Source organism: Podarcis pityusensis (genome assembly GCF_964106645.2).
Source record: "Podarcis pityusensis genome assembly, chromosome: 1".
Classification (NCBI taxonomy): Eukaryota; Metazoa; Chordata; class Lepidosauria; order Squamata; family Lacertidae; genus Podarcis; species Podarcis pityusensis.
In genome coordinates this window covers 3,279,421-3,302,904 of record NC_138028.1, presented here as the reverse complement: position 1 = coordinate 3,302,904, position 23,484 = coordinate 3,279,421, and the positions used below count along the sequence as shown (strand labels likewise).

The 23,484-nt window shown below is 46.2% G+C and overlaps 1 protein-coding gene across 2 annotated transcripts in view; it reads left to right on the top strand.

Annotated features, from left to right (window-relative positions):
- Positions 1 to 1,390: 1,390 nt before the first annotated feature.
- Positions 1,391 to 23,484, top strand: part of NEMF (nuclear export mediator factor) — a 38,400-nt gene continuing 16,306 nt past the window's right edge. For both annotated transcript variants that reach the window (XM_081015751.1, XM_081015750.1), the window contains exons 1-21: positions 1,391 to 1,557; positions 4,065 to 4,133; positions 4,960 to 5,062; positions 6,306 to 6,431; positions 6,996 to 7,144; positions 9,470 to 9,537; positions 10,112 to 10,195; positions 11,690 to 11,763; positions 12,302 to 12,372; positions 13,280 to 13,355; positions 13,801 to 13,863; positions 14,327 to 14,404; positions 14,522 to 14,730; positions 16,797 to 16,970; positions 17,393 to 17,456; positions 18,718 to 18,806; positions 19,092 to 19,195; positions 19,769 to 19,831; positions 20,230 to 20,342; positions 21,718 to 21,775; positions 22,012 to 22,070. In XM_081015751.1, coding sequence (XP_080871877.1) covers positions 1,499 to 1,557; positions 4,065 to 4,133; positions 4,960 to 5,062; positions 6,306 to 6,431; positions 6,996 to 7,144; positions 9,470 to 9,537; positions 10,112 to 10,195; positions 11,690 to 11,763; positions 12,302 to 12,372; positions 13,280 to 13,355; positions 13,801 to 13,863; positions 14,327 to 14,404; positions 14,522 to 14,730; positions 16,797 to 16,970; positions 17,393 to 17,456; positions 18,718 to 18,806; positions 19,092 to 19,195; positions 19,769 to 19,831; positions 20,230 to 20,342; positions 21,718 to 21,775; positions 22,012 to 22,070 — 1,953 coding nt within the window. In that variant the 5' untranslated portion in view covers positions 1,391 to 1,498. The remainder of the gene's footprint in view (positions 1,558 to 4,064; positions 4,134 to 4,959; positions 5,063 to 6,305; positions 6,432 to 6,995; positions 7,145 to 9,469; positions 9,538 to 10,111; positions 10,196 to 11,689; positions 11,764 to 12,301; positions 12,373 to 13,279; positions 13,356 to 13,800; positions 13,864 to 14,326; positions 14,405 to 14,521; positions 14,731 to 16,796; positions 16,971 to 17,392; positions 17,457 to 18,717; positions 18,807 to 19,091; positions 19,196 to 19,768; positions 19,832 to 20,229; positions 20,343 to 21,717; positions 21,776 to 22,011; positions 22,071 to 23,484) is intronic.

Below are 23,484 nucleotides of genomic sequence, written 5' to 3'. Positions count from 1 at the left end.
ATATAATAAAAAACAGCTAAAAAGTCTACTGTTTTAAAAGCAGTACAAAAAAAATAACTGGAAGGCTGAAAAACAACAGAATAGTGGATGAAATGCACTATAGTAATTAATTAATTAATTAATTAATTGTGCTATTAATTAATTAATTAATAGCACAAAACACCCAAGGCAGAGGTGGCTTCATCCAGGTGCAAAAACTTGTCAAAACAAAAATATTCCATATCCACCTGTCCTATAGGCACCACTAACCAGCATTTTCAGAGCCCTGGGACTTTGCTAACACCATCTGATTTCTAATCTTGGGCTCAGGAAAGCAGGTCACCTGATGCCATGCGATTGGCAGGTGGGCACCACAGCCCACTTGCCAAATTTGGCGTCTCTCTTTGTGTGTAGCTTCAGGTAGGTTGCCGTGTTGGTCTGACACAGTCAAAATAAATTAAAAAATTGTCCAGTAGCACCTTATAGAGACCAACTAAGTTTGTTCCGGGTATAAGCTTTCGTGTGCATGTGTGTGTGTGAGGAAGGCATGTAGCCAACCCACTGAGGGATCCAGTTCCCCATCCCAGATTTAAACACTCAAGGCCCAAATCTGCTTTTCTCAAGAGTATCCTTTCAAACAGAGCTTACAGAGGCTTAGCTTGGCTCTCTCTCAGTCTGGCCTAACTGCAGTTTTTAATTCTCCCTTTTTAGATTACATCACTCTCAGCTGCTGGGTGGGAGGCCTCTTTCTGCTCCATTCAGAAGCCTTGAGAGAGATCGCCTAACAATCAGTAGCCATGGAAACGCATCACCTGTACTTTCCTTAACAAAAGCTGTGCCTGGCAACTTTGTCAGGAGTATTAAATAAGCCTTGCTCCATTAACCCTGTCCTGGCCAAGCTCCCCATGTCACAGCAACATGCTCCCCTAAATAAAACATTTCAGAATTCTCCTCCTAGGTGCCAGCCAAACTCCAAACCCCAAGATCTGAATTCAAATCTGCATATCGGGCTTCTGCCAACAGCTGAGCATGGTGGCACCTTGGGAGGCTGAGGATTGCTCGAGCTCCGGAGTCCTGGGCTGTTATGGGCTATTATATGCTGAGAAGGTGCCCTTGCTAAGATCAGCATCAATAAGGGCACCCTCTGGATGCCTCGCAGGAGACCTAGGAACACCACCCTCCGCTTCAGGGAGGAAAGGTGGGGTAGAAATGCAATGCATGAACAAGGTGAAGAAATGGGGACCTCTGAGCATACGAAAAATGCCTTTCCATCACCATTAAACTCCTGCACCGCCAAGCGTTGCCATTTCCACGCTGTCCGGCAGAAGGCGGCAGGGAGCTCTTCTCCTTCCCTAACGCTGCGCTGGAACAGTTTTGGCCTAGTGGGCTCGCCGTAGGTCACGTGGCGCAACGCGCATGCGCGCGGGCGATTCGGCGCCTGACAGGAGGAAAAGCGTCCCGGAGCGCGGCGGCGAGGGAAGGCCGGGCAGAGTCCGCCGCGGAGAGGAGAGGCCCGGCCATGAAGTCCCGCTTCAGCACGGTCGATATCCGGGCGGTGATAGCCGAGCTGCGCCAGAGGTAGGAGGGAGCCTCGAGACAGGCGGGCGGCGGCCCCGCCCCCGCGACGACGGAGGCCCCGCCCACCGGGGCATTGGCTCCGCCCGCAGCACCGCCCCTTTACCTCGCCCCGCCCACTCCTCGCCCTCCCCCAATCAGGTGCCTCCCAGGAGCTTTGGACTACAGTTCCCATGAGTTAGCAGGGCCTGGTGGGAGTTGTAGTCCAAATCACGTGGGAGCTGGCTGGGGGTCGATGGGAGTTGTAGTCCGAAACCTGTGTAAGGCACCAGAGGAGGGAGGAAGGCTGGTTTGTACTTGATGTTTCTCCGAATTGTTAGACCAGGCATAGGCAAACTCGGCCCTCCAGATGTTTTGGGACTACAGTACCCATCATCCGTGACCACTGGTCCCGTTAGCTAGGAATCATGGGAGTTGTAGTCCTAAAACAGCTGGGGGGACTGAGTTTGCCTATGCCTGTGTTAGACTCCTAGCAGTGTTTCCCAAACTTGGGTCTCCAGCTGTTTTTTGGACTCCAGTTCCCATCATCCCTGACCACTGGTCCTGCTAGCTAGGGATCATGGGAGTTGTTGTAGTCCTAAAACAGCTGGGGGGCTGAGTTTGCCTATGCCTGTGTTAGACTCCTAGCAGTGTTTCCTAATAATAATAATAATAATAATAATAATAATTTATTTATACCCCGCCCATCTGGTTGGGCTTCCCCAGCCACTCTGGGCAGCTTCCAACAAAATATTAAAATACAGTGGTGCCCCGCAAGACGAATGCCTCGCAAGACGGAAAACTCGCTAGACGAAAGCGTTTTCCGTTTTGGAGGTGCTTCGCAAAACGAATCTCCTATGGGCTTGCTTCGCAAGACGAAAATGTCTTGCGAGTTCCTGCAGTTTTTTTTTTCCTTCCCCCCCCTTTTTCTAAGCCGCTAAGCCGCTTATCTGCTTATCCGATAAGCTGATAAGCCGCTAAAAGCCGCTAATAGCGCTGATAGCGCTAATCCGCTAATCCGTCAATGGGCTTGCTTCGCAAGACGAAAAAACCGCTAGACGAAGAGACTCACAGAACGGATTCTTTTCGTCTTGCGAGGCACCACTGTACAGTAATGCATCAAACATTAAAAGCTTCCCTAAACAGGGCTGCTGTGAGTTGGCAGACTCAGGGTTTCCCAAACTTGAGCTTCCAGCTGTTTTTGGACTCCCAATTCCCATCATCCCTGACCACTGGTCCTGCTAGCTAGGGATGATGGGAGTTGTAGTCCAAAAGCAGCTGGAAGCTCAAGTTTGGGAAACCCTGAGTCTGCCAACTCACAGCAGCCTGTATAGCCAGTGGTCAGGAGTGCTGGGAGTCAGAGTCCAGCAACATCTTAAGGGTCCTCTCCTGATCCTGAGCTACATTCTTTCACCTGCCGATTGAAGGCCGTTGGCATGGGAGCACTACTATACGGGCAACTAACAATTTACACACATTTAACTTGCATGCACTGGGCTTTATGCACTTAGCAAAAAAAGAAAAGGAAAAGGAAAGTGGGTGGGATTCATCTGGGCTACAGATCCCAGTCTTCTTTCTTTCTCTCCTTGTTTCTGATGTAGAGCTTCCCTGGTGGGGAGAGGGTGTGTGCTATTTTGGGGTCTGCCTCAGGTGCCAACATATCTTGGGCTGGCCCTGTGTAGGACCAGCCACATATTTTACAGTGGTACCTCTGGATGCGAACGGGATCCGTTCCAGAGCCCTGTTTGCATCCTGAAGCGAACGCAACCCACGTCTGCGCGTGCACGGGTCGCGATTCGCCATTTCTGCGCATGCGCCTGACATCATTTTGAGCGTCTGCACGTGCGCGAGTGGCGAAACCCGGAAGTAACGCGCTCCGTTACTTCCGGGTCGCCGTGGAGCGTAACCTGAAAACGCTTAACCTGAAGCACATTTAACCCAAGGTATGACTGTATTTGTCTGATTTTTAGACCCATGAATACGTGTCACATTGATTCTATCTCACTACAGTCATACCTCGGGTTAAATATGCTTCAGGCTGAGCATTTTCAGGTTACTCTACGCGACGACCCGGAATGAACGGAACCCGTTACTTCCAGGTTTTGCCACTCGTGCATGCGGAGACACTCAAAATGACGTCACGCGCATGTGCGGAAGCGGCAAAACACGACCCGCACATGTTCAGTCATGCAGTCGCGTGTTACGTTCTACTCTGGATGCGAATGGGGCTCCGGAACGGATCCCATTCACATCCAGAGGTACTACTGTAGTCCTGTTCCAAGATAATCAGCATAGAAGACTACTCCAGATTGGACTTAGCCCAGAAAGATGTTTGTGTTATAATTAATTCGTTGTCCTTTTGATTTAAGAAGCAGTTCTTTCACTGCCTCCTCCAGCCTTAACCACAATAAGATTAACAGTTGCTCTTTGTTATTGAGTCAGTATTTGCAACAAGAACAGTCTTCTATAAATTTCCTTACACTGGTAAAAATATAAATATATATGTCTTTTTTCCTCTCTCTTTTTTTTAGCTTGTTGGGAATGAGAGTAAACAATGTTTACGATGTGGACAATAAGACATACCTTATTCGCCTTCAGAAGTAAGAGCTGAAACTTCCTTGTTTTCTTTAATTCAGGAAGCCTTTGGCTCTCCAGATTTTGCTGGATTCCAGCTCCCATCAGTCCCAGCCAGCATGGCCAGTGGTCAGGGAGCTCTAGTCCAGTAACATCTGGAGACTCACAGGTTAGTCATCCCAGCTCTCTTCAGAGTATTTCTAACTTTTGAATCTGTATGTGTGTCTTACATGTATCTCAATCTTCAGTGAGATAAAATAGCCAACCAAAACTAGAACACTATGTATGAAAAGGAAGTTGGAACACGGACCTGTTTCCTATGAATGTAGTCTTTTGAATGTAGTACATGAAATCAAGATGCATTAAAATTAATGGGACTTTTCTTCAAAGATACAGGTGTATGTTGTCCCCTCTGCTTTCTGTGAATGATTACAATCTCTCTCTCTCCCCTTCCTCCCCTGCATAGCATGCCCATATTATGTATTTTCCTGGTGCTGTTGTTAAACGTAGGGAGAAGGTTCACCTGTCCTTGCTTTTCCAAGCATCTTCACACACTACTTTCCCTGAGTTTCTAAACATTGTTTAGTTCATAAAACTTATATACTGCTTGATTGTTAAAAAGATCCTTCAAGTGATTACTCGTGGGAAACCTCAGTTCTAGGGTTCTTTATGATTACCAACTGCATAAATTTATTACGAGCGAGTGGATGCCAGCATGCAAATTCAGTGTTTGATTTTGAAAAAATTAAAAATGCAAGCTTGCACTTCCCAGAGGAGGAAGAGCATGTGTTGCGCCCACATCTACGCCAGATCTGTGCCTATATGCTCCCTGATGCCTTCTGTTGTCATTAGGCCAGACCTCAAGGCTACGCTTCTCCTGGAATCTGGCATAAGAATTCACACAACAGAGTTTGAGTGGCCCAAGAACATGATGCCATCTGGATTTGCAATGAAGGTAAATGCATCTTTCTCTGCATGCTGCAGATTTCTGGGGTGGAGAGAGAAAACATGCCAAGCCGCTAACGTTGTCGTTTCATCTTTGAGGCTAGCCATACAAGCATTTTGCATTTTCACGTATGAACCTTGCAGTATGAGACTACAGGCCCAAATAAGAGCAAGGCTTGTGCCTTGGTTTTCTCTTGTTGAGTGGAGAGCTCTCACCTGTCCTTCTCTTGGCAGGAGTAGGTGAATAATTCCACTCCATGCTCTAAGGCTTTGGAGTGTTTTACATAGATATGTGTGTTCATGTGGCGGAGTGAGTTCTGGAAGCAGGCAGGCTAGCAATATATGCTGAAGACTCAGCAGCCAAACAAGTGATGGGGAGGTCTTCGGGTAGCCAAAATCACATCTTCTCCACCCTTTGCTTCCGCCAGACCTTCCCCATAGGTTTTTCTTTTTTTTAATACAGTTATACTTCATGTTGGGACGCGGGTGGCGCTGTTGGTTAAACCACAGAGCCTAGGGCTTGCCGATCAGAAGGTTGGCGGTTCGAATCCCCGCGATGGGGTGAGCTCCCGTTGCTCGGTCCCTGCTCCTGCCAACCTAGCAGTTCAAAAGCACGTCAAAGTGCAAGTAGATAAATAGGTACTGCTCTGGCGAGAAGGTAAACGGTGTTTCCGTGCGCTGCTCTGGTTCTCCAGAAGCAGCTTAGTCATGCTGGCCACATGACCCGGAAGCTGTATGCCAGCTCCCTCGGCCAATAAAGTGAGATGAGTGCCGCAACCCCAGAGTCGGTCACGACTGGACCTAATGGTCAGGAATCCCTTTACCTTCCATTTCAGGTTGCGTGTTTTCGTCTTGTGTCCCGTGGCAACCCGGAAGTACTGGAATGGGTTACTTCCGGGTTTTGCCTCTTGTGCATGCACAGAAGCGCTAAATCGCACCGCACACCTGCGCAGACGCAGCACTTTGAGTTGCGGGTTTTTCACGTTATGGATGGGCCTCCGGAACGGATCTCATCCGTAACATGACTACCACTGTAGACTCTCCCCAACACCTTGATTCTCCTGCTTTTATCAGGCCATTGTTCAACTATATCAAATGATCCAAAAGTTTATGAGAGACTATGATATCTACATTTTTATTTATGGGGTGTGGGAGTCCTCAGCTACCCTGGCTTTTTGCGGGGGGGGGGGGGAGCAAACGACTCTGCCTCATTGTCCCTTTGTGAGACCTGTTTGTGCTCTCCCCGCTGACAGTGTCGCAAGCATCTGAAGACCAGAAGGCTTGTGAGTGTGACGCAGCTTGGCATCGACAGGATAGTCGATTTCCAGTTTGGGAGCGACGAAGCCGCCTATCATCTGATTATAGAGTTGTACGACAGGGTAAGTGGAGGGTGAAAGAGCTGCGGGTCTTGGAGGCGAAAAGGGTGGTCTCTCCCCCTCGTGCCGCTGCTTTGTTACTTGGTAGGAAGGTTCTTCGTTTTTGTTTCGAATTTCCTTTACTGCCATTACTAACAACCCAAAAGGGCAGTAGCAGGGTATTGCGTCATACCACATGCAAAGCAGACAAGCAACAAATAAATAGTAATTAAAGACATCCAAATTTCCCTAGGTAGCATGGATGGTGAATGTTGAACATCTAAGTCCACAGCATAGGAACTAAAATTGCAGCCTTGTCTTATGACTATTTTATTACTTTCCACAATAAAGTGTCTTGAAGCTGCTTACAAATCCGTAAAACAGCCTGACACTTGAGGTGTGTCCTTTATTTTTGTGATCGTAATTTGATTTCAGCTGTTTTAAATACAGCGTTTTAATGCTACAACCTGCCCAGGGATTTTAGGGAAGTAATTAATAATAATAATCATAATAATGCTGACACAGGGAGAGGCTCCATTAAGACTTTATAGGTTGAAACCTGCATTTTGCTTGGAAACTCTTTTGCAGGGCAACATTGTTCTTACTGACCATGAATACCTGATACTGAACATCCTGAGGTTTCGCACAGATGAAGCAGATGATGTAAAGTTTGCAGTTCGGGAACACTACCCGGTCGACAACGCCAAAGCAGCAGCGCCGTTGCCCAGTTTGGAAAGGTACCTCTGTTCTTTGTGCAGCATTTAGTTTGGGGGAGAAAGCAATATCTGCACCTGCCCCATCCCTCTCCAAGAACTGAGTAGAGCTGCTTTTCAGAGACCCGCTTGCTGGGCTGTAAAGTGCTCTGGTTTGGGTTTGACACCTAAAATGATCAAGGGGAATGGAATGACTCCCCTGTGAAGAAAGGTTGTGTCGTTTGGGACTTTGTAGTTTAGAGAAAAAGTAAGTAAGAGGCAACATGATAGGAGTTTTTTAAAAATTTGCATGGCACAGAAAAAGTAGATCGAGAAATGCTTTTCTCCTCTCATAATGCTGGAACCGGTGGGCCTCCATTGAAGCTGAGTGTTGGAAGATTCAGGACAGAAAAAAGAAAGGACTTTTTCACACAGCACAAAGTCAAACTGTGGAACTCCCTGCCACAGGGGGCAGGGATGGCACCAGCCTGGGATTAGACTTTTTTTTTAATTTATCATTTTTATTAAATTTTATTAGATGTTACAGAAAAATGAAAAAAAAAAAAAAAGAAATACCATATTTTTCGCCCCATAGGACGCACCGCCCTATAGGACGCACCAAGCTTCCCCCGACCCCAGCCTCCAGAACAGCCTGCTATCCGCAAGCCTAGGGAGCCACGCCGGTCTCCCCAGGCTTGCAGACAGCTCTTCAGCGCGCCCGAGGCTTCGGAATGCAGGCAGCTCTGCGCAACCCTCCGGAGCTTGGCGCCAGGCTCCGGAGGGTTGCGCAGAGCTGCGCGGAGCCCGAGAGCGCAGGCAGCTCTGCGTAACCCTCCGGAGGCTGGCGCGGCTTGGCGCCGGGCTCCGGAGGGTTGCACAGATCTGTGCGGACCCCGGGAGGGCAGGCAGCTCTGCGCGACCCTCCGGAGCCCGGCACGAAGCCTGTATTCGCCCCATAGGACGCACACACATTTCCCCTTTATTTTTGGAGGGGGAAAAGTGCGTCCTATAGGGCGAAAAATACGGTAGTAACAATACATAACCATACAAAAAACATTTATCTACACAGTTTTCCAGAATGCAGACTAGAAAAGAAGATGAAAGATAAAAGATAGAAAGAAGGAAAAGAATGAAGAGAAAAAATACTTTCCATAATCAATAATTCCAAATTCATACTTCAAACAGTACAATATTTAAATCCTAGTTAAAATATTATAAAAGACTTCCACTGCATTCACCACACGTCTCTTGGTTATCTATTTCACCTTTACATCTGTTCTTCAGTCACTTCCTTTCCTTAATTTCTTTCATAGTCCATCTAATCTTTGTATTCTGTGTATTCTGCACAAGGTTAGTCTAAGCACAACCAAACTTTCGTGTTTGATCCCTGTTTGTGTAAATATTCATTTAAGCATTCCCATTGTTTCTGTAGCATCGTTTTAGATTTATGCCTTATTATGTCCGTCAATTTTGCTAACTCCAGATACTCACATCGTTTACTTAGCCATTCCCTTTTTATTGGGATGTTATTTCCTTTCCAGTAACTGGCCACCAACGTTCTCGCTGCTGTTGTTGCGTATAGAAATATGTTAATTTTATCTTTGGGGATATGGGATTAGACAAATTCATGGAGGTGGAGAGGGCTGTCAGTGGCTACTGGCCACCATGGCTATGCTCTGTCTTCGCAGTTAGAAGCAATACAGTCATACCTTCATAGAATCATAGAATCATAGAATTATAGAGTTGGAAGAGACCACAAGGGCCATCAAGTCCAACCCCCTGCCAAGCAGGAAACACCATCAGAGCTCTCCTGACATATGGTTGTCAAGCCTCTGCTTAAAGACCTCCAAAGAAGGAGACTCCACCACACTCCTTGGCAGCAAATTCCACTGTCGATTGCGTCTTTTCACGTTACGTCCATTGCGTCCATTGCGTCTTTTCACGTTATGTCCCGCGGCAACCTGGAAGTACCGGAACGGGCTACTTCTGGGTTTCACCGCATGCACAGAAGCGCCAAATTGCACCGCACACCTGCGCAGACGCAGCGCTTCAAGTTGTGGGCGTTTCACGTTACAGATAGGCCTCCAGAACGGATCCTGTCTGTAACACGAGGTACCACTGTATTGCTTCTCAATGCGAGTTGCTGGAAACCAGAGAAGGGGAGAAGGCTCTTGCGCTCAGATCTTGTTTGCAGGTTTCCCATGGTCATCTGGCTGGTCATTGTGAGACAAGGAGGCTGGACTAGATGGGCTCCTGGCCTGATCTGGCAGACCCTTCTTATGTTCACAATGTGCTTTCCTCTTCAATATCATTCTATAGCAAAGTAATCCTTTGGGGGGGTGACCTTCCTCCCCATCTCCCACTTAACAGGTTGACAGAAATAATAGCCAGTGCACCGAAAGGGGACCAGCTAAAGAGAGTCCTAAATCCTCACCTTCGTAAGTACCATTTATGTTAAGATTGAAATCAGCAATAAGCTATGTTTTGTTTTTCAAAGTTTGTAAGCAACTTTGAGCCCTAGGGAAGAAAGCAGGATTACAAATATATCTAAGAGAACCTGTTGGAACCTCAAATAACAGGTATATTTCTTCCAGTAATAGCCAATTGCTTTTGAGAGCTGTAATGTTTTTGAGATGTGCAAGGTCTTTGCCGCGATACTTAAAATGACATACATTTGTTTGGGGCTGGGAAGGGACAGACTAAACAAATTGCTGATTCAGGTAGGTAGCTGTGTTGGTCTGAGACAGTCGAAATAAAAAAATATAAAAATTGTCCAGTAGCACCTTAGAGACCAACCAGGACAAACTTAGTTGACCTCTAAAGTGCCACTGGACATTTTTTTTATTTATTTAAACAAATTGTTTTTGAAGATGGAGGCCTCTTTATCCCCTGTGTATAAAATGTCCCATATTCTGCCTTGTTTGAAACAAATTCCTTGGGGGGGGGGTTCTTTTAAATCCATGTCTCTGGCTAATTGTTAAATGGTTCTCTCCCTTCCTCCACTTTTTATAGCTTATGGAGCCACACTTATCGAGCACTGCCTTATGGAAGCGGGAATTTCCAGTAACGCCAAAGCAGAACAGATAGAAGGGAAAGGCAAGTGGCCAGACATTTCATCGCGAAATTCACCGCACGCCCATTTGCATGTCACATGACAGAGTTGCATAATGCCTGGTATTTCAAGATCTTTGTGTTATGCAGTGTGGTGTATCATTTTAATTTCATCTATTAGGCCTGGTTAATTCCCTGTTTCTTGTGAGTGGTTCCCTGACATACGAGTGGTGTTAAGTCGATCATCTCAGCAGTTATCACCAATATGCTACTCAAAAGGTTAAAGGTGTTTGTATAGGGTATATATTTCAGCTCTGATCATTACGGTCTGTCATTTTTGCACCTCATTCACCTCCCAACCTACACTTTCTTTCTTTGCATACCTGCCAGCTAATATTGTGTGCATGAGTTCTTGAAAGCTTAAACCATAATAAATTAGTTAGCCTATAATGCACTGGTTTTCAAACTTTTTTTTTCCTGGGCCACACTTTCAGAATAACAATTTGCTCTTAGCAATTTTTTTATTGCTAAGAAATACATGGGGAAACAAAAAGAAACAACAACTAGCAACTGATTTATAACACAGAACACAATTGCTTTATAATACAATAATGGGACACCCAGAAAGTATAAAACAATGCAGCTTACATAAGAACATGAATCATTCTCAGACTATAATTAGAAATGAGCATCTTATGTATGTACCTTAAATATGTGTACAAACTCCATGAGAGGTGTGAGCTTTTGCCAGATAACCTCATTTATAAAGAATGTTTTTATACTATACTACACCGAAATGTTTAAATGTTTCCTTGATTGTCTTTGAATCTTCCACCACACTTGCTATCCTCTCCTGCCACGCCAATCTTTGAGAACCACTGCTTTAAGGTGTCACTGTACGGGGCTAACACAGCTGATGCTTTGGAAATGCTTAATTCTTATTCTCCTAAACCAGCCTTGGGGCAGTCTGTAGCTCTGGGCTTGATCATATCCCCAGCATCTCTAGGCAAGGCTGAAAAAATACAGTGGTACCTCGTGTCGCATAACCTCCAGGTTACAGAATCTTCGGGTTACTACCTCAGCAAACCCAGAAGTGGGTTTGCCACTCGCGCGTCTGCAGAAGAACTCTGCGGCGCTGCGTGCGTGTGCAGAAGCAGTCCTCTGGTTACGAAATTTTTGGGATACGGCCGGGCCTCCAGAACGGATCCTGTTCGTAACCAGAGGTACCACTGTTATCCTGTCTGAAACCCTGGAGAGTTTGCTGACAACATTGAGCTTAGATCAGGGATGAGGTACCTGTTCCCCTCTAACTTTTCCTGGAGTGCATCAACACCAGCCACCAGTCAGCATCATCAGTGGTCAGAGATTATGGGAGTTGCAGTCTAGTAGTGTTTGGAGGCTCCAGGTTCCCATCCTGGGATTAGGTGGACAGATTATCTGATTTGGCCCAAGGCTGCCTCCAGTATGCAGAGAATATGCTGTAGCACGGCAGGAAGCCACAGAATCAAAAATCTTGGATTCCATTTTTTCTCTTTTTAGATGTCGAAAAGGTACTTGCTGCGCTACAGAAAGCAGAAGAATATATGGCAATCACAGACAACTTTAACGGCAAGGTAGCTCATGGTTGAAGTGCTCTGGTTTTTGCACACCCCACGGGTTCCAGAGGAGCAGTGTTCAAACATTGCCATTGTAGATCTTCCAGGGAGGGGTGGGTTTAGTAAATATTCTCAAGCTCCCTAGCCCAGAAGTGGAGGAAGTCTGGGACCGTGATGCAAAAGGCAGACTTATTGGACCAAGGAGGAGGGGAGCCCAGAGAACCTCATGCAAAAATAGCTGTGGTTTCACCCTTCTCATATCAAATGATGTATTCTGGAGAAGGTGTACAAATTTGGATTTTGTGGTCGTCTTGTTGTGATCCTTACTTTTTTCTCCCAATGTGTTCTGGCCTAGTGCTTACCTTCCACTTTTTGTGACCCAAGCTTCTAGTCTTTCCTGTCCCCTCACCCCAGGCAGTCTTGTAGGCTCTGGTCTTACTCGCTGTTATTGATGGCTAGCTAAAAATAAAAACCATAATAATCACAATAATTCCAAGAAAAAGAAAACCGAAAAGAAATTCTGCTCAGGGTTTCTCTACTTCTCTTTTTTTGGCAGGGTTATATCATTCAGAAGAGGGAGAAAAAGCCAAGTCTGGAACCCAGCAAGCCTCCAGAAGAAATCCTCACGTATGTATTTTGAAGGGAGACTCCTTTTTGGTCCCTCATTTTCCTGCTGGTCATAGAATTGCAGAGTTGGAAAGGAACCTTAAGGGTCATCTAGTCCAACCCCTGCAATGCAGGAATCTCAGAGAACAACTATGTTTACAAAAAATTGTTGACAAAATGTATGACATTTCAACAGTTTCTAATTCATGAAATCTTAATTGATGTATACAATGCCAAAATAATAATGGCACACGCAACTCAACATCTCAAAGCCAAATACAGTGGTGCCCCGCAAGACGAATGCCTCGAAAGACGGAAAACCCGCTAGACGAAAGGGTATTCCGTTTTTGAGTTGCTTCGCAGGACGAATTTCCCTATGGGCTTGCTTCGCAAGACGAAAATGTCTTGCGAGTCTTGAGATTTTTTTTTCGCTTTTCCCCCCCTTTATCTAAGCCGCTAAGCCTTTAATAGCCTTTTAGCAGCTAATCCGCTAAGCCGATAAGCCTTTAATAGCCGCTAAACCGCTAATAGCGCTATTCCGTTAAGCCTCTAATAGGGTTGCTTCGCAAGACGAAAAAACCGCTAGACGAAGACACTCGCAGAACGGATTAATTTCGTCTTGCGAGGCACCACTGTAGTCGAAATATTCCTGAAATACGTCCGTGAGAACAACTCTCTCTGTGTGTACTTGTGCTGGTGCTGTCCCAACGGAACTCCGACAATGAGATACGCAGATTTCAATCTCTGTTTCGTCAATCTTCTTATGATTGGCCCAAAAAGGAGCTATACAATGGCAATTCCATGCTCCACTAAATAAGTCAGCTACAACCTTAGAATGGCCCTCTGCTCATTTTTGATGCAGCCTAGAATAGCATTAGCTGCTTTTGGTTTGCTGCTGCTGCTACATTATCCAATGTGTGTCTTGCAGATATGAGGAATTTCACCCTTTCTTGTTTTCGCAACACGCAAGATGTCCGTACGTGGAGTTTGACTCTTTCAACAAGGTACGGTCCTGTGTTTGATATGTATTGTATTTTATAAGTGGAGTGTAATTTTTTAATTGTGTCATCAGGCGGTACTGGGAAGCCCCAGTGGCCACTGAGTTAGAATCCTGCCAACTGTTTGTGGTTGCAGCAAGATGGATCTGAATGTAGCATAGCGGTTTAAGAGCCAAGTTTAGGATTTTGAGTTACAGATTTTTGAAGCAGCGGGTGGTGGCATCTGTACTTTTGGACGTCACCAGAATGTGGAAGCTGCGACACAGAAAGTTGCTTTGCTCAAGTGAATTCTGAACTCAAACTTCGGAGTTTGAGATTGAAGGAAATCTAACTCAAGGGCCTTTTTGGATGTAATTGGTTTTGTTCTGAACTTTCATTTTTTATGAGAAATGAAAAGCAACTTCCTGACACACACATATATATATTAAAAAGTTTTAATCTCTTTTGGAAGGCAGTGGATGAATTTTATTCCAAGCTGGAAGGACAGAAGATAGACCTGAAGGCATTGCAGCAGGTACTGATCCTGTTAAAGAATTAGCATTTGAAACAACACCTTGTGGCTTCCTTAAGGAGCCAGTTGCCAGCTGTGGATTGTCGTTCAGATGGGGAGAATTTTACTTTTGCCCCTGCTGAGAACCCTAATAGCTTCAGCATTAGAGGGGAAAGTTTTGCTGCTGTCAAACACACATGGAGCTCTCTGTGAGATAGCTTCCCTGCTTTTGCTAATACAGAGTAAGGCACAGCCTTGGCTCCTGCATCTTGTCAACTTGGGGTGATTCAGGAGATGAACTGCCTGCCAGCTGCCTCCAGACCTGCCAGGTCTACTCCTTTCCCCAGTAGACCAGAGTGGCTCCTTCTAGCTACCTACTTGCAGCCTTCCCTCCCCTCCTGCTTTGCCTTCAGCTCACAATGCTTGAGTTGGCATGAGCATCAAATCACCACCAGTCTTTCTTTCCTCCTTCATTTTGTCCTGAAAGGAGAAACAAGCACTAAAGAAGCTGGAAAATGTTCGGAAGGACCATGAGCACCGGCTCGAAGCTCTCCATCAAGCTCAGGTAAAGGGTTGTTATCGTACCACCATGATGACTCCATAAACTGTTGGCTTCAGTCCATTTGTCATACTCCAGAGAATCTCAGCTGCTGCTTTTTTGGTCTCCTTCACTTTCCCAAAGGAAATTGACAAGGTGAAAGGGGAGCTTGTGGAAATGAACCTGGAGATAGTTGACCGAGCCATCCAGGTGGTCCGGAGCGCCTTAGCCAACCAGATTGACTGGACAGAGATTGGCGCTATTGTCAAAGAAGCCCAGGCCCAGGGGGACCCCGTGGCAAGCGCCATCAAAGAGCTGAAGCTGCAGACCAACCACATCACGATGCTCCTGAAGTAAGCGCCGGGCAGGTGGGAGAAACGCGCTGGAAAGGGGTGGTTGGGGTGGGTGTGTATTGAAACTCATTTGTTAGGAGGTTCAGGGTTAGGCAGAATTGGGGGAGTGGGACTGAGAATAGCTGAAAATGGGACCTCACTGCCTGGAGACAAACTAACCCTCCGAGGACCAAGTGCTGGAGCAATGGGAGTGGGGTCCTTGTTCCAGCAAAGACAGCATTGGGTTCTTATCTGCAATTTAATTGGATGAATAAGCCCCAGCCCCAGCCTAGGTTGGCTTGAGGCCTGTAATCTGGAGAATATTGGGAGTGCTACTTGGGTACCGCTGAAATCAGCAGTGCTGAGGCTTTTCCAACAAGGAGCTGTTTTTGTAAATTGGTATGTTGTTGTGTTATATTTATATCCCACCCACCTGGCTGGGCGGCTTACAGCATATATAGAAACACAGCAAAACATCAAACATTAAAAAACAGAATATCCTATATAGGCAGCAAACAAACCAATAAATCAGTAGAAATCAATAATAACAATAGTAACAATAATGACAATAATGAACACTTTATGTTTATACCAGGGGTCTGCAACCCGCGGCTCCGGAGCCGCGGCAAAGGTGTAAAAGAGCCACATGCGGCTCTCGGGGCGGATACTAGCGAGGGGAGGAGGCGCATCGTGCGCCCCGACACTCCCCACTGTGACGGGCGCTGTACTGGCTGTGACGTCGCATGGGAGCGGCGCGTGCGTTAGTCACGCACCGTCCCGACGTCACCTTCCTGCCCGCCCGCCCGCTACATTGTAAGGGGCATGTACGCTGGTCACTGCATTGAAAGGGGGCATGTACGCTGGTCACTGTTTTGAAGGGGAGTGAAGAACACACACACACAAAAAGGTAACTTGTTAATTTAATGTTTATTTCTATGAGGAGGAGTAATTCTGAGGGGTCAAACAAAGAAATAAAAAAAAAAGTGACAAAAAAGTTATTTTTATAATGACGAGTTTTGCGGCTCCCAGTTTTTTTTTCTTCAGAAACGGGTCCAAGTGGCTCTTTTTGTCTTAAAGGTTACAGACCCCTGGTTTATACCCAAATTAAAATAACCGCCAAACCCAACTAACATTTAACCAACCTCAACCCGACAAAAACAAAACAGAGGAGCCGAAATTAGAACTGTTTAAAACATGGAAAAACATTTTAGCCAGTTGTCCCAACCCAAGAGTTTTCCCAGCAATGTCCCTCCAGCCTCCCAGGAGCCTATACATGCTTATACATGAGCCCAATAGGGACGTGGGTGGCACTGTGGTCTAAACCACTGAGCCTCTTGGGCTTGCCAGTCGGAAGGTCGGCGGCTCGAATCCCCACAACAGGGTGAGCTCCTGTTGCTCGGTCCCTGCTCCTGCCAACCTAGCAGTTCAAAAGCATGCCAGTGCAAGTAGATAAATAGGTACCACTTTGGCGGGAAGGTAAACGGTGTTTCTGTGCGCTCTGGTTTCCATCACGGTGTTCCGTTGCGCCAGAAGCGGTCTAGTTCTGCTGGCCACATGACCCGGAAAGCTGTCTGTGGACAAACGCCGGCTCCCTTGGCCTGAAAGCGAGATGAGTTCCACAACCCCAGAGTCACCTTTGACTGGACTTAACAATTCAGGGGTCCTTTACCTTTTTATACATGTGCCCAGGAGCATATAGAGGGTGTCAGATGGGCTACCCCTGCACTAAGTAGTTATACCTCAGCTCTTGCCCACCCCTGCCAGCGTGGGATGACTTCCTTTCCCCTCCCTATGACTGACAGAAGCAGAATAAACCACACAGAACAGACAACGGAAAACACACATGACGTGTGTAATAACTCTGCTGAATTCAGCTTTCTAGGCACAGAAAACAATGCAGAATTTTACTGTATTATTAGGCCACAGATCATGTGCACAATCAACAGAATGAATGGGAAATCCTGGTCAGAACTTTTCAGTTGGTCTTCCTGCAGCTAGCAGTGCACATACTTTAAAATAATAATAATAAAAGGATAGACATTTTTGGCCCCGGACTTTTGCAATGCCTGTCTTTTCTGCTTGGCTAGGAACCCTTACATGCTCTCAGAAGAGGAGGAGGAAGCTGAAGGGGAGGTGGCGGAAGAGCCGGAGAGCGGGAGGAAGCAGAAGAAGAAAGCCAAACCGCTTCCCAAGCCCCAGAAGAACAAGCCCCTGCTGGTGGACTTGGATCTCAGCTTGTCTGCTTATGCCAATGCCAAAAAGTAAGGGGCTCAAGTGTTTGGCTGGGGTTGCCCCCTGAAAGCGGCCCTGGGATATAGGACCAGTTTAGTGCCAGTGAATCAAGGGGTTCCTCTCGCCTCCTTAATTGCATTTCTTTTGGTCCTGCCCAAGGCAACAAGATCTTTCTGAGATCCATTACTTCAGATCTCTCTGCAGAGCATTAGGCCAGCTTTCCATTCCCACCCCCACCACTGACTTATTCCAGGGAGTCATTAAGTGTGGACGAAGCGCTATGATTAGCACTCCTTCCGAACAAATTGACAATTCGCATCTTCCAAATCATGTGATTCTGCGCTATTTATGTGGGCGTACAAGGCATCCTGCATGGAAAGGCAAACGGGCCGTAATCCTAACGGAAGAAGGGAATGGGATGGAGACATTGACACGGCTGCTTCTCTCCCAGGTATTACGATCACAAGAGGCACGCAGCCAGAAAAACCCAGAAAACGGTGGAAGCTGCAGAGAAGGTGCGTTGATGATTTCTTTGCCTTTCTTCCTTCAAGACACTTTATGGCAGCAGCCATAAGCAACTCTTTCCAGTCTGCTTGGAGCTTTTCACAATTTTCACGGTTCATATACATCGACCGAAAATAAGCTCCAGTACAGTGGTGCCTTGGTTTAAGAACAGCTTAGTTTATGAGCAACTTGGATGAAGAACGCTGCAAACCCGGAAGTAGGTGTTTTGGTTTGTGAATTTTGCCTTGGAAGCAGAACATGTTTCACTTCCTGTTGAGTGAGTTCCATTTGTAAATTGAGTCCCCTGCTGCTATGGGAAAGCACACCTTGGTTGAAGAATGCTTTGGTTTAAGAACAGACTTCCGGAACGGATTAAGTTCGTAAACCAAGGTACCACTGTACTTGAAACCTCCATCCCATGGGCGCAGCCAAGCCTGCCAGGCCTGTGAATTTGACCTCCGAATCTTATGCAAACCAAGCGCACTTGTCAGTCACCTGAAGTCAGATTATGTCCTGCACAGAGATCTGTTATCTCTTATCTAAGTGCTAAGTACTAAGATTGAAGACAAGGGATCTCTTCTCTTTCATCTTAGGGCTAAGTGCTAAGATCAGAGATAAGCCTCTGTTTGCTCTTTCGTAGTAAAAGCTGGCAGTGCACATTTTTGCACTCTCATCCCATGGTGCTAAGATTGGAGGTAAGTCTGAAAATGGCCAATGAAGGGGTATGGATCTGGCCCTTGAGCTGAAAAAGGTCTCTTCCTGCCTGCAAAAGGGTCTCTTCCTCCGCCCCTGATATAATGGTTTAGTAGCAAGTGAGCCGAATTCAAGAGAATAGCCTTGTGGCGTCTGGGGGCAAACCCTCCAAGCCTGCTGTTGGTGAATCCAGAGTGTCTGCTTCTCATCTGGCAGCAGTTAAGAGCAAGATGGTCAAAGGCAAACATGTCGTAAGCCGACCGCAGGTATAGGCAGCACATAGGCAGGTCCAGGAACAGAATACTGATCGTTTTGAGCATCTGCCATTTGCATTGCTTACACTACTTCATTGTAACTTGGGAGATCTCTTTAAATTCCAAATTCTAGTTGCTGGAAATCACAGGAGGGGAGAACTGCTCTTGTGCCCAAATCCTACTTGTTGTTTTCCCACGGGCAACTGTTCAGTCACCGTGAGAACCAGATGCTGGACTAGGTGGGCCATTGGCTTGATCTAGCAGGACTTTTCTCACATCCTTAACTCTTTCCTTGCTTGCTTTGTTTATTTGTTTGCCTAAACAGGCCTTCAAATCAGCGGAAAAGAAGACTAAGCAAACACTGAAAGAAGTTCAAACAGTTTCCACTATTCAGAAGGCGAGGAAGGTGTTCTGGTGAGTGTCTGTGCATGGATATAAGCAAGTGAATTATCTGAACATCTTTTGCACGTTCTTGTCTGTGTGATGTGAGTTAAGTACTTAATGCTTAAGATCCAGATGTTTTAAGCTTTGGGTTGGGAGGAACTTGCCATTCCTCTTTCAGTTGAGTGGGGTTGGCAAGGGACGGGCTTAAATGTTCCTAAGATGTGGGGCTGTTCCCTGAAAACATCACGAGCTGTCTTTTCTTTTTGGTTATTCCAATGCCTTGCTCTGTCTTGATGGCTTGATGTAATCTGGCAGGTTTGAGAAATTCCTGTGGTTCATTAGCTCTGAAAATTACCTTGTTATAGCTGGAAGAGACCAGCAGCAAAATGAAATGATCGTCAAGAGATACCTGCGGCCAGGTGAGTCTGCCTCGCTCCTCACTTGGGGTGCAGTCCAGATTTGGGACAGGCTAAATAAAGTTCAGGGACGCGGGTGGCGATGTGGGTTAAACCACAGAGCCTAGGACTTGCTGATCAGAATGTCGGTGGTTCAAATCCCCGCGATGGGGTGAGCTCCCATTGCTCAGTCCCTGCTCCTGCCAACCTAGCAGTTCGAAAGCATGTCAGGTGCAAGTAGATAAATAGGTACCACTCCAGTGGGAAGGTAAACGGCGTTTCCATGCACTGCTCTGGTTCGCCAGAAGCAGCTTAGTCATGCTGGCCACATGACCCAGAAGCTGTTCGCCGGCTCCCTTGGCCAATAAAGCGAGATGAGCGCCGCAACCCCAGAGTCGGCCACGACTGGACCTAATGGCCCTTTACCCTTTACCAAAATAAAGTTCAGCCGCGCTCTGTGTGAAGGAGTCCTGTGCAGTTTGCTCCTACAACATGTAGTGATGGCCACCAATTTGGTGAGCTTTAAAAAGAGGTTTAGACTAAAGTTGCACAAATATTCACCACTGGCCTCTCTCTGTCTCCCTTCCTCTGTGTAAGGCGACATCTACGTGCACGCCGACCTCCACGGAGCGACCAGTTGTGTCATAAAGAATCCAACAGGTAAATGCTTTCAGGAAAGTGAATTTTGAGAGGGCAAAATTCTGTCTGTCATTATTATGGTGATTGGTTTTAGGGCTTTTTTTCCTACCTTAAATTTTATTGATTTTTGAAAATGCTGTGAACCGCTCAGAGGACTTTGGTGGTGATGAGGCAGTATACAAATTGTTAAAAATAAAAAGTCATCCTGCTTTTTGTTGAGCAAGCAGAGGTATGTTGGCTGAAGTCGCGTGATTTTGCCTCTGCTGTGCTATGGAGCAAGTCTCTTAAATAATGTGCCCAAACTGCATTGAGAAGACTACAAAGTTTATTTTTAGCAATGCTAAACTTGGAGAGCTCTGTTTTCTTTGGTGTTGGGGTTCCCTGATACTAACCTGCTTCTGGCGCTGCTTCTGTTCCAGGGGAGCCCATCCCTCCACGGACGCTCACCGAGGCCGGCACAATGGCCCTGTGCTACAGCGCTGCCTGGGATGCCCGGGTCATCACTAGCGCCTGGTGGGTGTATCATCATCAGGTAATGAGGCCTGGAGTGGCTGCTGTTGTTGCTATGATGATGATGATGATGATGATGATGATGATGCATTGAGTTTATATACAGCCCTAGGGACACGGGTGGCGCTGTGGTCTAAACCACTGAGCCTCTTGGGCTGGCTGATCAGAAGGTTGGCAGTTCAGATCCCTATGACGGGGTGAGCTTCCGTTGCTCGGTCCCAGCTCCTGCCAACCTAGCAGTTCGGAAGCATGCCAGTGCAAGTAGATAAATAGGTACCGCTCTGGCAGGAAGGTAAACGGCGTTTCCGTGTGCTCTGGTTTCTGTCACGGTGTCCCATTGCACTAGAAGAGTTTAGTCCTGCTGGCCACATGACCCGGAAAGCTGTTTATGGACTAACACCAGCTCCCTCGGCCTGAAAGCAAGATGAGTGCTGCAACGCCATAGTTGCCTTTGACTGGACTTAACTGTCCAGGGGTCCTTGACCTTTACCTACTTATACAGCCCTATACCTGGAGGTCTCAGGGTGGTTCACAGAAAAACTGAGAGGGGTGTGGCTTGGCTTAACTTTGCATTTTAAAAAGAATATTTTTCCAAACTTGATGAAGCATAGCCAATGAAATTGATAACAGATAACAGGGAGAAAGGGGGTAGAAATGGATTCAATTTATAAGAAAGGAGACTCCCATTCAATGTTAGGAAGAATTTTCTGACCATAAGAAGTGCTCAAGAGTGGAAAAGACTCCCTTGGAAGGTGGAAGACTCTCCTTCTTTGGAGGTTTTTAAGGAGAGGTTGCAGAGGACCCTTGGTGGTCCCTTCCAACTCTACTGTTTTATAATTCTGTGATATTGGTGATGAGTCACCGCGGCTGTGCTGGGAGGCACTAAGATTGTGGAAGGCTGTTTTGGAACTTCTCTATGCTTCTCAACGGCCTCTTTCTGGTACTTATAATGGTAATTTATTTATTTTATAAGAAATTATGCACTGGTTGGTTGTAAAAACCCTCAAAGCAGTTAACAAAGAGAGTAAAACAATAAAATTATCAGTAAGAAACAACTCCTTCTTTAAGACATCCAAAAGGTAAAACCAGCAATAAACTAAAAACAGATTAAAACATAATATTAATAATAATATTTTATTTATATCCTGCCCTCCCCAGCCGAAGCCGGGCTCAGAGCGGCTGACAACAATAAAAATAACACAGTTTACATAAAATCACAATCAGTTAATTGAAATGCATTCTAAAATCAATTCAGAGTCAAAATACATACATCAAGGTTCTACATTTTTGGATAGGCTAAAATGTTTTTAGCAGGCGCCGAAAAGGGTACAGCCAAGGAGACTGCCTGATGTCAAAAATCAGTGTGTGATTAACATCTCTGGATAAATTCCACGCAGGTGTCTAAAACAGCCCCCACTGGAGAATACCTGACAACTGGAAGCTTCATGGTCAGAGGTAAGACCCACCAGGTGAGACACAGAGAGGGTTCCTGGAATCCATACCTGGCTGGGCAGGCCCAGGTCCAGCTGGGGGTGGAAGGGGAAGAGTTTTGGCTGTTCCCTTTGGGCATCTTCACATCAAGATCCCCAAACGGCTGAACTTTGCAGAATTCCTCCCCTCTTGCAGGACGGAACAGTGGAATGTTCACAAAACCCTGAATAGGTTTCCTTCTTTTGTTTCCTCCTATACAGGGAAAAAGAATTTCCTCCCTCCTTCCTATCTGATGATGGGGTTCAGCTTCTTATTTAAGGTACAGTGCCTTCAATTTCTGGTCTCCAATTATTTGGAGATCCTTCTTAAAAGAAACCAATCCTGTGTTGATTCTTCTGTATCAACTGCAGTGATGGGAAAGGAGCCCTGTGCACATTCAGCCCTCCCCCAATCCTGATTGGCCCAGATTTTTTGGGGGGGATTGTATCTATTTATATTTATTAATTAAATTTCTATACTGTCCTTCCCCTGAGGATCACATGGTGGTTTACATTATAAAAACACAAAAATACACAACACAGTAACAAACAAAACAATACTCCGGTCCCACACACAGTTTAAAAGGGCATCGATTTTGGCTATTCGCCGTTTGGCTAATTAAACAACTGCTTTGTTCTCCTCCCACTCTCGGAGGCAGTAAGTGCCTTTAAATGCCAGATGCTGGGGATTCCAGGTGGCAAGGAGAGATGCTGTTTTCCTCTTGCCCTGTTTGTGGTCCTCCCTTCGGGGCACCCAATGTCAGGCTTCAGGGAACCAGCTTCCTCCCCCTGTGGCAGTAGATACGATACGATATGATAATCGATACGATAATTGAAAAAATCTACATCAGACATTCAAAAACCAACCAGCCTGCTATCCCAGCTATCCAAGCCTGGTTAACCCCCTAAAAACTCTGATACCCCATAATTAAATACAATATACTCCCTCAGAGACTACCTTACACTGCGTTTAAAACCAAAATCGCATTTGGATAGAAACGGTTTCTCAGGCGGCTAGTCCTGGTCCTTATAACCCTATGCCTTCTTCCAGAAGGCAGAAGCTGAAAGAGATCATTTCCGGGGTGTGCACTATCCAGCGCTATCTCTGCAGCTTTCTTATGGCACCTGGAAGCATAGATTTGATCCAAAGTGATAAGCAGGACAAAGGAAAAGGAGTCTTCTTACCAGTTATAAACTTTAATAATTGCAGCGGGAGAACAAAGAACCCATCTCCTCGTCACTTCTACACCTTGTAATCTGAGCCTGTCCCCTCTGTGCTTTGTGTGCTTTCTGTTCTGCCACTTTCTCAGCTCTCCTTGACCTTGGGGAGAGCGGAGGAATGCTTTCCGGAGACGGTGAATCTGTTAACCCTCTCTCCCCCAGTGTATCTTCTCCTAGATGTTTCCCCTCCAGTATGTCCCAGCTTTTGTCTTCTGAACTACCGTATTTTTCCGTGTATAACACGCCCCCTGTTTTTTGGGACTCCAAATTAAGAAAATAGGGAGAGATTGCCCAGAGTTGTTAAGCCCCTGCCCCCTGCACTACCCGTGTATAAGACGATCCCCAATTTTTCACATTTTCACATTTAAAAAAATAAAAAACCCCTCGTCTTATACACGGGAAAATGCAGCGTGTCCCTCTGCAAACCACTATTCCAAATCTATACTGTCCTCCTGCTCCTGGGAAGATTCAGGA